This window comes from Pseudochaenichthys georgianus, chromosome 4, assembly GCF_902827115.2.
Source record: "Pseudochaenichthys georgianus chromosome 4, fPseGeo1.2, whole genome shotgun sequence".
Lineage (NCBI taxonomy): Eukaryota > Metazoa > Chordata > Actinopteri > Perciformes > Channichthyidae > Pseudochaenichthys > Pseudochaenichthys georgianus.
This window is the reverse complement of record NC_047506.1, coordinates 22267500-22281417: the sequence shown is the minus strand read 5'-3', so window position 1 is coordinate 22281417 and position 13918 is coordinate 22267500. Positions and strand designations below refer to the sequence as shown.

The following is a 13918-nucleotide window of genomic DNA, read 5'->3' as shown; positions in this document are numbered from 1 at the left end:
CCACAATGGTTATATAAGTAGAGGCATCACTGTGGACTCTATTGTAACTGCTTACAGGAGATGTTTCAAAAAGTAAGTAAGGACTGCAATTTACAATTATTCCAACACTGAAAGAAGTTTGATATATTATGTAACTATTTAAAATACATTTGTATTTAAAATGTATATATATTTAATTTAATAATCTTGAATCTCCACATGTTTTGCATTTTTGCTCATTAAAAAAATTACTCAAACTTTTAATTGTTTATCAAATGTTTGCCAATCAATTTCTGTTGTCTTGACAAATCTATTCAGCAACTACCGGTAATGGTTTAGACAAAAGATTCCCTCAAAAAAAAAAGTAATGAATTGTAAAGATGGCAAAAACAATTCTAACATAAAAAAAACGCCCAATACACTCCGACACACAACTCTTTGTGAAATTACTAGCGATCAGCTTTTTATTGGTTTTTACATATAACATATTGTGTTTGTATCTTTGAAAGAAGCTATTGATGACCAAAGGAAAGAAATGTAAGGGCAGGGGTTGATTGAGGCTTGGCTCATGAGCAGCCAGCCCAAATATAGTTTAATCAGTGAGACCCATTCACTCAAACCACGCCTTTCTCTCCCTCAGATCACAAGTGTTACAACAACAGCGGGGCGGACTACAGAGGGACCGTCAGTAAGACCAAGTCCGGGCGTCAGTGTCAGCCATGGAACTCCCAGTACCCTCACAGCCACACCTACCTGGCCATCCGCTACATCGAGCTCAACGGAGGACACTCGTACTGCCGTAACCCCGGCAACAAACTGGAGGCCCCCTGGTGCTTCACGCTGGACGAAGGGGTCCGCTTGGAGATGTGTGACATAGCCGTCTGTGGTAAGAGACTAGAATATGTTTAAATATGTACTATTGAGATTCTAAATATGCAAACATGTTTTTTCTTCATAATTATGAAAAGTGTATCTTGACAGTATTTGGCTGTGATTTACACAATAGTGATGTCAGAGACCTTTTATCACATTAAATTATACAATAGGCCATACACATGATATTAATCCTCACTCTTTTTCTCTTTCTTTTCATCCGTATAGACCATAAAGACAAGTCTAGTGGCGGCAACATGGAGATCTTGTACATCCTGGTTCCCAGTGTGGCGATCCCCTTAGCCATCGCCTTGCTATTCTTCTTTATATGTGTGTGCCGCAACAACCAGAAGTCCCCCACGCCTCCGGCCCCTCGCCAACCCAAACCTGTCCGGGGACAAAACGTAGAGATGTCCATGCTCACAACGGCATACAAACCAAAGGTAGAGCCTTCACGACACATGAAACTGTTGGTGCTGCAGAGTTTTCCGTCCCCATTTTCTTTACATGCTTTCACCTCTCCTGCAATGTTTTCATATCACTGGGAAAAAAAGACTTAAATTAACAAATGCTTATATTATAAGTTTTGCTCTGCACATAATACCAGTGACATCTAAGTCCTCCATCCCTCTGTTGCCTTTCTGTCACTTTTCCTGAATATATCAGAGATTTAAACTTGAATCTTACCGGCCTCAACTCACTCAAGCATGCCCTACTTATTGAAAAGCACAAGTACATATATATCCTTTATTTAACCAGGTAAAGAAGTAAAGTACTGCTAAAAACACACTTGTATTTACTCACACAGCATTGTTAGACTCAGTTCTCTTTAGCTGTCTCTTTAAGTCATGAGAGCAGACTAAGGAAGGAGTCAAAACACTGGCAAAGCCCCTCTGTGTGTCAACTGGGACACGTCCCAACATGCTGGGGTTGTGTGTGTGTGTGTGTGTGTGTGTGTGTGTGTGTGTGTGTGTGTGTGTGTGTGTGTGTGTGTGTGTGTGTGTGTGTGTGTGTGTGTGTGTGTGTGTGTGTGTGTGTGTGTGTGTGTGTGTGTGTGTGTGTGTGTGTGTGTGTGTGTGTGTGTGTGTGTGTGTGTGTGTGTGTGTGTGTGTGTGTGTGTGTGTGTGTGTGTGTGTGTGTGTGTGTGTGTGTGTGTGTGTGTGTGTGAAGAACCTTCAGATCTCTATCATCAGAGCTCAGCAGGTCCAGGAATGTTCAGCTGCAGCTCTTTTCCTCTCTGTTTATTTCTATCCCACTGTCTCTTTTTCCACTTCTCACTTCATCCATCTCTCTTTGTTGCTCTATTTCTGTCTCTCCCTCAATCGCTTTACCTTAGGACCTCTCTTTCATCCGTCACCCCCTCCCTCAGTCACAAAACCTCTTTGTAATGCAGATCCTCTATCGCCACTCTGCCAGCCAACACGTAGCTCATATTAAGAACTGTATCATATTTCTTTCAAGGTTGCACACTCAGTCATATCACTTATTTATCTTTTTCAACATAATTATGTGGTGGTAGGAGAGAGTGGTTATCTAGACAGCATGTCCGTTTGTGCAGTACAGAGTTGATGCTCAAGGTAATGCATATAATATTACCATCAACAGCTGTAGAAAGAACTGCAAGATATCACAGATGTGTCAGAAGCCATTAATATCTGTGGTTTATTTGTTTTTTTTGCAATGGAACAAATGTTCCACAGCCTTAAAAAGGGAGTCTCTCCTCGCTGTGTTTAGATGAGGGCCTCATATCTGCAAAGAGTCAAGGCTACGAGAGATGAGAGAACGTTTTTCAGGATGACAACCTTGCAGTAATGGAATTATACAGTACATTTCAAATGTTCTTCATGGACAACTAGGTCCTGAAATATGGTTCACACATATTAGATTGCATTACCATCCATATAAGGATTTCAAAGGCAGAAGAAAATCTTTTAGTGCAGTCCTCACCTGTTTTTCAAGCCTATTTATTTATGTCTAGGTGTCTAATGCCATAACCTTAAAAGTCAATTGTATATAGATTGAATGTAATTTCTTCCTTTTTAAAAACCTTTTTATAAGGAATGGGAAAATCTCTAATTATACAGTCATTTATTGCCAAGTTGACTGTCTCACTTCCCCCTTTTATCAACAACCTTGTCTTGGGTTAGGCTGCTACCCAGCCAACTTTGCAGCAGGGTCACCCAGGGGCCATTCCCCCGTGACAATCCATTTAGACACACAGTAAACACACACACACAAACTTGCGGTTGTGTGAGGAAGATCTGAAGGTTTGGGTGTGGGGAGGAAAGACGGGGTGAAACAAACCCATAACTAAAAACATCTGTGTCTCTCATAACATCAGCAGGCCCCTCTCACTCTTACCCACACACTCACACACGCCGCCGCCCCCCCTCAGAGCTCATACAGGCCTGTGTGTCTGTCCTGCTCACAGAGGAATTTCATTATTCATCGTAGAGTTCCTGGATTTTGAACATCTCTGCCAACTTTGCCTCACACACATACACACACACAAACGTAAAAAAATACCCCCTATTTCTAAGATCAACTGGACACCTGAACAAAAGACTAAAATGTTACAGAGTTACAGATTTCTTTGTCTGCAGCTGACTCACAGTTGTACTGGCAAGATACTTAATTGCTTAGCCTTTCTTAAAGCTGCTGACCTGTCAATTAAATTTCATTTTTAACCTGAAACGTGTTGCCAGATTTCACAATCTTCCCACAATGCTTTCCAAAGAGTCATTAGTAGCTGACGTAATGGATTGAGACTGAAATGACAAATATGAACTCTCTGGGCTATACTTTATTTTTGTATATCTCAAAGACATATGTGATATTATATTAGGCAGGTTGCCTGCATCGATTTAGGAGCACAAATGTAAACATCATGTCATCGTCTCAATTTGTCATGCAAGGATAATGCTGGGAAAGAGTACAAAGAATCATATTTTTGCCGTCACATCTCTTTTCCCACTGTTCTAAGTTGTTTCCGACCCCTGTTCTTCTCTCTGCAGAGTAAGGCCAAAGAGCTTCCCCTGTCGGCTGTGCGTTTCATGGAGGAGCTCGGAGAGTGCTCTCTAGGGAAGATCTACAAGGGACACTTGTATCTGCCGGGCATGGACCAGGCCCACCTCGTGGCCATAAAAACCCTGAAGGATGTCTCCAATGTCCAGCTGTGGGCTGACTTCCAGCAGGTACGGAGTAGATCCCACCCCAAGCTTTAAAAATAGCTCAAACATTTACACATGCATATTATTGCGGATGCAATTTTCAACCATGTGTGACTTGTATAAGACATCTTAGGCTCAACAGTTAGTCATTTTAAAAGACTTGCTTCTAACTGGCAATTGTGTGTTGATGTGGTACAAAAATAATCTACTGTTTTAAAAAGATGTGGGACTACTTTTCCTGTAGAGATATCTCTCATCCCACAAGATTTGAAGCATGACTTGTTATATTTCCACAGAAGGTAAACGTGGTGGGCGATGGCTAGACTGTGCTGCTAAAAAGACTTTTAATGCTTGAAATAGTTGCAAAAATAAACTGTTGGGATGTCTGGATGGATTTAGCTTCTTGGATTGAATTTACACAGATGAATTGTTAAAACATAATTCTCCCTTTCCGTCCTCAGAAAGTGATTAAAACCTGAACTGTCAACATTAAAGGACGACATACAAATATCTGTCTTTTGAGTTTGATAGACTCCATCCAACCTCTTATGGACATCTTTAAGGCCTTCAAAAAAAGAAAGCTTGAGTGTTAATTTAAGTGTTCATGCTCCCATGAGCATATCAATTCTTTTATTTCATTTGTTTTATACTTCACTAATACTTGTTATGTTTCCACATCAGGAGGTCGCAGTGCTGACGGAGCTGCAGCACCCGAACGTGGTGTGTCTGCTGGGCGTGGTGATCCAGGAGCAGCCTGTCTGTATGCTGTTTGAGTTTTTGCCCCAAGGCGACCTCCACGAGTTCCTCATCATGCGTTCCCCACACTCTGATGTTGGATGCAGCAGCGATGAGGACGGCACTGTGAAGTCCAGCCTGGATCATGGAGACTTCCTGCATATGTCCATACAGGTGTGTATTGACAGTGCTCTTAATTATTTCAGCTACAATCTTATTTCATATACAAGTAAGAGATTGACAGATTGCTGATTTAGCCCTTCAGTTTGTCTTCTCTCTTTGATATCCTGTTCTCTCTTTCCACCTTTCTATGTGCGAGACATACAGTCTTTTGTCAGCACTCCATTATACACATCTTACTTGTTTTGCATTACCTTTTTATATCTATATTTTATGAATTTGTTTTTATTTTTATCTTGTTCTTTTGCTGCTGATCCTTAACAATTACCAAACTAATGTTGTATTATGCCAACATAGACAATAAAAGGTCTCTTGCCTATCCTTATCTTATACTCTTTTATACGCACACTTTCTCAAAAATCATTGTTTTCCTTATTATTATTATTCAAACCTAGGTGGCTGCTGGTATGGAGTACTTGGCCTGCCACTTTTACACCCACAAAGACCTTGCAGCTCGTAACATTCTAGTGGGTGAGCAGCTCCACATCAAGATCTCCGACCTGGGTCTCTCCCGAGGGATCTACTCCTCGGACTACTTCTGTTTGCAGCCCAAAACTCTCCTCCCCATCCGCTGGATGCCCCCCGAGGCCATTACCTACGGAAAATTCAGCACAGACTCGGACATCTGGTCATTCGGAGTGATTTTGTGGGAGATCTTCAGCTATGGGCTGCAGCCCTATTACGGCTTCTCCAACCAGGAAGTGATGGAGATGGTGAGGAAGAGGCAGCTGCTGCCCTGTCCCGAGGACTGTCCGCCAAGGTATGTTCAGGTTAATGCTGCTGTGAAGTAATGATGAGAAGGTTATACAGTCTATACTGCATCTTCTCCTTGTTCTGAAGTTAGACAAACAATGGGGGATGTGGGGGCAGCACATTTTCATTGTGTTTCCTTTTAATAGACCTTTGTTGTGTTTCTAAGCCAAAGGAATGGGTTTTTTGAATTCTAAAATTAAACAACATTGATTCCCAAAAATCAACCATATTCAACTTACTCAAGCACATCAGTCCTGAAAAATATATAATTAAACTTTTAATTGACAAACTTATGGTGGGTGGAACCAAAACTTTAGATTTAGCTGTACAAGGGTCACCACTGACAGAATACAAAGTAAAACAATGATGCACAAGCACAACTACTTAATAACTTTACCATTAGCATTTACAAGTGTTGTACAGTTATATATTAATATATAACATAACAAAGTATGCATTCACCATCTCGAAGATTATTATTTTTTAAATAACTTTATGAACTTAAACTTGCTTTAAATGATTAGTTTTAACTAACTTTGTTGTCTCTCAGGTTTTATGGCATGATGGCTGAATGCTGGCAGGAGGGACCAGCACGTCGGACGCGCTTCAAAGAAATCCATGCTCGTCTGCGGGCCTGGGAGGGGCATTCTTCCCATGCCAGCTCCAGCACGCCCTCTGGGGGCGGAGGCAACGCCACCACCCAGACCACCTCGCTCAGTGCCAGCCCCGTCAGCAACCTCAGCAACCCCCGCTACGCTGCTGCCGCGGCTGCTGGGTACCTCTACCAGGCCCAGGCTATCCCCTCGCAGGGTCAGATGGCCCCGATGCAAGCCTGGGCGCCAATGGCTGTGACGCAAACCCACCAGCGCTTTATCCCTGTCAATGGATACCCCATCCCACCAGGATACGCCGCTTTTCCAGCCCACTTCGCTCCACCTGTCCCACCAACACGGGTTATCCAGCACCACCTACCCCCTCCTAAAAGCCGCTCACCCAGCAGTGCCAGCGGATCCACCAGCACGGGGCACGTGAGCGGCGTCCCCTCCACCACAGGCTCCAACCATGACGCCAACACGCCGCTGCTCTCCCACTGCATCATGCCAGGTAACGGTGGAGGGCAGATTCAGCTGTATGGACAAATTTGCCAGAAAGGAATGGGACAACTGGACCACCCATCACAAATGGCGCTGCTCGCTGATTCTGACACACTGATGTACAACGACTCGGTCATCGTCGCAGACCTGTAGATAAAAAGAGAGGTACACACTCTTTCTGCTCGGGACCCACATTTGAGAAGTTTAACCTCTCACGCATGGGACCCAGTTCTACCCTCGTCACTTGGAAGTCCAACAGAAACCGGCCTATAAGCACATTTGAAAGTGCAAGAAACACTGCCGCAGCTACACAAATATATACACAGCTGTCTGACTTTTTAATGCCTTATTGTTTAAAGCATTTGTACTTACTACCACGGTTTGGGAATGTTGTGTTATTATTTTAACCTCTGTGTAAATATGGTACAAAGGTCCTGAGTGAATGAGTGAAATACAAAGATATATATTCAAAAAAACGTTAAAATTAAAATGGAAGCAAGTCGATCCTGCGGCAGAGGAAATGGTTTGAATCACAGTCTGAAAAAAGATTCTGTGTCGACATTTGAGTTAACGGATCGTTTTAATGCAGGATGTGAAGGAAACACTGACATTTTTACCGTGATCCTAAGGTGCCTTTCAGCAGGGGTGCAACTTGCTTGTTTCTGGACTTATTTGAATACAAAAATGTGCTTTACATTTGCTTGTATAGTCAAATAAACTGCATTTAGCAAGCGATAATCGAGAGAGAAAATGCAACAGCAGATTGAACAAACAAGAAGTTCAACAGCTTTTACTAAGAAGACCAGCAAAGAACTGTTTGAATATGTATTGATGTGCGTATTGAAGTCAGACAGCTAATGGCTATGTGACAGCTCCCCATTGAAGCCGCTGGAATTTAAACTAAAAAGATAAAGGTGATATGTTGGCTAAAAAATTGGTGCAGGCTTTGAGATCTGGCATTTTCTCACAAAATCCCTTCGGAAATGACCCCTGAATGTTATTTGTGCAACAACATGACACTTTGCAACATGGACACAGGCCTCCTCATCAGTCTTTTGTTTCTCCTTCCATTCCTTCATCATGTCCCCCTCCTCCTTTTTCCTCTTGTACCATCATCCACCCTCCCAGAAGAGCAGGCATGGCATCTAACTTCTGAATCTGATCTACAAATGAAACAACAGAATGCTCATAATCCTCCACAGTAAAAATGTATTGGTCTCATGGAACAATTTACAGTCAGTGATGTCAAACTGAAATGTCCCCCTGACAAAAAAATATGTATAATAAGTGTAATTTGAGTTTTCCCAGTATTTGAGATTTTTCTTAAAGATTCTATTCACAGGGCTTATCTTCACGTCTTTGACTTTTTCTTTCCTGTATTATCTGCGCTTGTTTGGTTGAAAAATCATTTTTCAAGACATGGAGGACGGAATGTACTCGAAGCGGAAACAGTTAAGCAGATAAGGCTCCTCGTAGACAATTTTACCATTAAACAAATCTGCCTCATCTACGTGAACAAGAACTCCAATGAACAGTATGTTGGAAATGCTCAACTCCCACTCTGTGCCTTTGCAGTAGGATGCTAGATTTAAATAAGGATCATTTTCCTGAGCTGGGGACCGACTGTATCACTGGGTGCAGAGAGATTTATGTACAGTTTTTCTTATATTTGGTTCCTTAAGAGAAAATGGTCAGTATGCTAATATTGTTATTTCTAAATGTCTGGCAGCAATTGTGCTGACATGTAAGCAATCCCGACAAGTGAAGCTTCTAATGGTAAAATATCTCAATTAATATGACCGTAATGTTTTGTTCGGAGTCTGTGAAATCACAGCTGTTATTTTATTTTTATTTCAACATGTCCAGTAGCAGGTCATTTTATACGGTTTTGGACACAATTGGCCAAATACTAAAACATTTTTGGTTAATGATGAATCATTTTCAGTCCTGTAATCACACATATAATGCCGAAGCTGTCTATTAATGTTTAATTATGGTAGAAGCACAGCTTAATATGAAGCTTTTGTTATTAAAATAACATATAGATAGAGAAACAGCTGAAGTTTGCAAAGTTTGTATCTTAGTTACCTTCAGTGCCTTCTGGTTAGGAGACAATCATTGGTTTTTAAAGTTGTAAAAGTGTCCCAGACTGTACGTGTTGCACTTCTTATCACTCTTAGAATCCGCTGTATTCACTAACCAAACACACTTTAGTCGGGCACAAGGGTATGCTGATAGCATTTCACTGTGTATCTGCAGAGCATGAAGCGATGTGAAAACAGCATGCGTAGCAAGTACAAGTACACTACAGCAAGTGTAGTGCACTTTTTTTAAATTGTCATTTGTGGAATGTAGATAGATGACACTTTATCTTCAGTTTCAGTTTTTACTGTATGTACCCTTATAAACTTTAACCCTTCTAATCATACCAGATATCCATACAAGAACAGTAGCTGCCCCAATTCACTGCAGACTAACATGACTATGAATCAATTTTAAATTAGACTGAGCTTTTGTTTTCCCCCTAGATCATTTATTCAACCATGGTAAAACAAAAAGCAGCTTGTCTGTTAAAAGCTAAATGAAGGGAGAAGATTGTATTTGTTTTATTATCCTGTCGAATTTAGTCCAAGTTAGTTTGACTCGTATTAAGTTAATGTTCCCATTATTTCATTGCTGTCTTTTGTCTATTTTTCTTTTTGTTCCTTTGAAGCAGATCAAACTACCTTGGGCATCTGAGTTTGTACACATGACATCTAGCTTGTAACAGACTTACGTGTATGAATATAGCAGTGCAAAAACCACTTGTACACAAGACTGTGAATCTAAATCAAGTCTGGTTATTTTTGTATTTGGCCAAAATCGTTATTGTGCATTTTTTAATACTATATATCCATAAGAGAAAAATACAATTACATTTATATTTCAATGACAATGTACCCGTTTCAGAAGGTTTACATGCTTATCCTTTTGACCATGAGGCCTTTACTTTGTATTTTGTCTGAACATTTTTGCACAGATGTTTTGTATTGCAAAATCATTTATTAAATGATGTTGTTTGGTTAAACTTTGAGTACATTTGTTTGAATAATCAATTGGTCTTTATAACTAATTTGTTGGGTTTTGGCTTGGTGATCAGGGTTGTAATTGCAGTATGAATCCACTAGGTCTCACCAAATTACCATTTCTGTGGATGTTCAGCCTTTAATGGTAGGGACCATTGTTGACCAGGTGGTGGTGCCCTTTATCTGTTTGATTTGTGTAGGTTTGAGCATAAAAAAAGCTGGAAATAATATAAGTCCAGCTAGAATTTGGCAAAAAATGACTAGTGTATGCTTACTTGAGTGTGTGTTTTTCCCTCTAGATTCCTGCTCAAACGTTAATTTTGCATAAAAAAGCTGAGTGAGTGTGGCTGTGAGTATGAACTGTACTCTATATACACTCGATATGCATGTAAAAAAAAAGTTTTATTTTTGTACATAGAGATCATTATTTGTGCACACGGCCCTCTGGTTTAAGATTTGTGTGAACGTATAAAAGCAGACAAGTGTTCTTAATCACCAACACACCATGTTAAACATCCTTTTATTATATGCATTGTTAAAGGGATTTTTTCAGTGCAATACCTAAATTACATAGAAAACTGATTAAATGAATGTTATGGTATTTAGCCATTTAGATTGTTTAGTTGCCAGGCTTTGCTATAACTACTTCAGAGCACTGGTTCCTGACCTTCTTGACTTTTGACTTCTTAATGTGTTCTTGTGACCTGTCATCGGTTTGCATGTGATTACAAGTTATGATCATTTTTAGCAAAGATTGATTTTCCCTCGGAGATTAAAATAGTTTCTGGAAAAAGATACTACTTAGCTTCTAGTGATTTTCCTTAATATCAATTTTCTTCAGAAAATACATTTATGGGCACATAAAATCAAACAAGTTTATTGAAATTCACATGAGGGGCATGACATACTTACGTTTTGTTTGTAATGTGCGTAATATATATCCAAGATAATATGAAGGTGAGCCTTTCATTCTCTCTCACCATCTTAAGTGTGTTTACAAGTGGAGTAAAGGTCCTAATTGTCATTGTTCACCACTTCTGAATTCACGTAAACAGACTACTCTCACACTCTGTATGATAGGTGTAATGGGGACGGGTGTGTCCTGTCATGATGCTAAAATAGGGGGATTACTTCCTGTGACCAGAGTGTGTAACTGAGGACGACCACTCCCATGACAGCAGAGTGCTAAGGGCGCTCTCTGCTTAAGCCTCTTGAGTTCAGGGTGTGATAGGCTTTGAAAGCAAAACAGCGAACGAAGAAGATAATGATTTGGCTTTAAGAAAAAGGGATGGATGCATAAATGGAGGAAGGAGAAGTATACAGCTTAAGTGCATTGAAAGACCAAAACAAAAGGCACTAGTGACTTACAGGTACAGCATACAGCAGAGGGATAGTCAATTGACATATAAAGCCCCATTAAAATATCTTAAAATTGTACAGTGGAAAACTGGATGATTTAGCACTCCTGGTTGTGAAAGCTGAAGGCATATGAAGACTGAGAGGAAGCGATACAGATATATATTGAGGAAGGGAGAGACAGGGAGAAGGATTCAGTTTCACCGTCCTCTCGCTCTGCCATGGCAGCACTGGAAACCTCCAACAAACGCCTGATTGTTGGGGAACATGAGCTGTTTTTGTTGAAGGACTGACAGGCGCTTGACCTCTGCTGTCTGTCCGTGCTGCCACACACTGACCTTGGAGAGAGGAAGTCGAGAGAAGCCTTTGAACGATGTCAATTGAACTACAGTGCCTTGTTTAATTTCACCCGGAGGCCTAGACACAGCTGAGATAGGTCATCAGGAGTTTATAGTCATCCTCATGGTTCATGCTAATTGTTTTCTTCAGAAAGTTAAAGTTTATTTTCCTGGTCAACCTAAATTATTGTTTTGTATAAATTAGCTTGTAGAATGTTATCTAAAAAATATAAATTGTTGCCATTTGGTGGTCAACTTTTTAAATCTTACTTTGAAAACATTTGTGTTCTCAAACATTACTTTAAAGAATACAAGTTATAATATAGAAATAGTTTTCACCAAGATCTTCAATTCTCAAAGGCTGACACAGAAATGCATCACAAATTTGGAATTTTTGTGATCATACATTTGAATGTTTTTTTAACCAGACTAAGAGTCTGGAGCATAGGTCTGGAGCCATGCCCCCAACTCTGTTTGGCCAACATCCTGGTTTTTATCAGCTAAATGTATCAAATCAAATCAAGTTTTAGTTATATAGCACATTTATAAACGATTTTTGGTCGAGCCAAAGTGCTGTACATATAATAAAATAGCCTACAGTAGAGACACTTTACGGCAAATACAACAGCCAGGGTCGGCGTCATGGGCAACACACTCTCACTCCCTAAGCGTCCAATAGCTACGTTTGGTCAGTGTCCGTGGCGTCCAATTGTGACGCTCCTAGGCTCCTTCAGCGTCATAAAGGGACGCAAATAGCTTTCAACTGATTGCAATGTATTCCCATCTGCGTCGGGATTTGACGCTCATGGAAGCACGGCATTCGTTTATGCCGGCTGCCCTTAAAGGCAATGTGAGCGTCCATTCCCATTGGATAACGGAGAATTGTACACCCGGAAGTAAGTATTCCTCTTACTGTCGATTGATTTTACAGTGATATCTGCACTACTCATCGACTAAAAAACACCAGATTATCCCTGTTAATTACACAACATTGATTGGTTTAAATTGTGTGCAATGCTTTTGTATTTTTCCCCTTCGATTCGGAGAAACAAATATTTTTTCTGAGTAAAGGATGGCAGAAGACACTACACTACCCAGAATCCCCAGCTATCGTTTGGACTACACCATGTGCTCTGTTTTTTACCCCGTTTTTTTCACCATTCATTTGATGGCTGGCGTCTGTCACATGATCTTCAAATTTCTCCCTGCAGAAAAAGAAAACATGGCCGAAATTCGTTTTATTCTCGGTAGAAAATGCCTATTTTAAAGTTAGTTTGGCCATTAAAATGCGTTTTGATGTCATTTGATGCGAGAAATATGAGTTGTTATTTCAGATTATGTGTGCAGTCGATGTACATGATCTTTAGTTTGCTAGTTATTACGAAGATTACTTCAGGAAATCGCGACGTTTTCATTGTTACCAAGGTGGTTGCTTGGGACGCTGCTATCGATATTATTTCTGTTATGTTGTGTAACTGTTTAATGGTGTTATCGTTATTGCTACCCCCTTCCCCGTCAATGTATAGTGTTGGTCCACAGCGCAAACGTATTAGTTTAACAAAATCCGCATCTAAAGATAGCCTACGTTATTTTCCCCCTGTGCAATTCCAGTCTCACATCTCACAGCACATCGTCATTAACAAATACCGGAAACAGACCGAAAACATTTTTAAAAAATAATGATAATACTTTATTCCGAGTGTGCTTGCTTTTCTCTTTGAAAGTCATCACGTAACGGGATTGTAATACACGGTTCGGCTGCATTACATATTACATATCTGCCGTAGTTCTGTATTTATAGAGCCCTGATGAGAAGACAAACATGAGGAACTGAAAACGTGACGTGGATCATAAATATATCAGCCATTAAACAACATCTTAGGCAAGGCAAGGCAAGTTTATTTATAGAGCACTTTTCAACGCAAGGCAATTCAAAGTGCTTTACAAAACAAAACAAAAACAAAAAAATGAAAGACATTAAGCATTAAAAAAGAAAAGCTAATCAAATAAACATTAAGAAAAAATACATGGATAAAAGTTACAGTGCAGTCTAAAATATAAATAGTTCAATTAAACATTACAAGAAAAAGTACATGGATAAAAGTTACAGTGCAGTTTAAGATATGAAAAGTTCAATTAAAAGCAGCGACAAAAAGAAAAGTCTTCAGCCTGGATTTAAAAGTAGTAAGAGTTGCAGCGGACCTGCAGGTTTCTGGGAGTTTGTTCCAGATATTTGGAGCATAATAACTGAACGCTGCTTTACCATGTTTAGTTCTGACTCTGGGGACAGAAAGCTGACCAGTCCCTGAAGACCTGAGAGATCTGGATGGTTCATAGTTTAGCAGGAGGTCAGTAATGTATTTTGGGCCTAAACC

General features: G+C 40.2%; 1 protein-coding gene across 1 annotated transcript in view; it reads left to right on the top strand.

The window, feature by feature from the left end:
• ror1 (receptor tyrosine kinase-like orphan receptor 1) overlaps positions 1 to 9851 on the top strand; it is a 127019-nt gene extending 117168 nt beyond the window's left edge. Inside the window, exons 7-12 of the mRNA XM_034080324.1 lie at positions 620 to 865; positions 1081 to 1295; positions 3867 to 4046; positions 4704 to 4931; positions 5333 to 5697; positions 6241 to 9851. Of these exons, the coding sequence (XP_033936215.1) occupies positions 620 to 865; positions 1081 to 1295; positions 3867 to 4046; positions 4704 to 4931; positions 5333 to 5697; positions 6241 to 6937 (1931 nt within the window). The 3' untranslated portion in view covers positions 6938 to 9851. The remainder of the gene's footprint in view (positions 1 to 619; positions 866 to 1080; positions 1296 to 3866; positions 4047 to 4703; positions 4932 to 5332; positions 5698 to 6240) is intronic.
• Positions 9852 to 13918: the final 4067 nt, after the last annotated feature.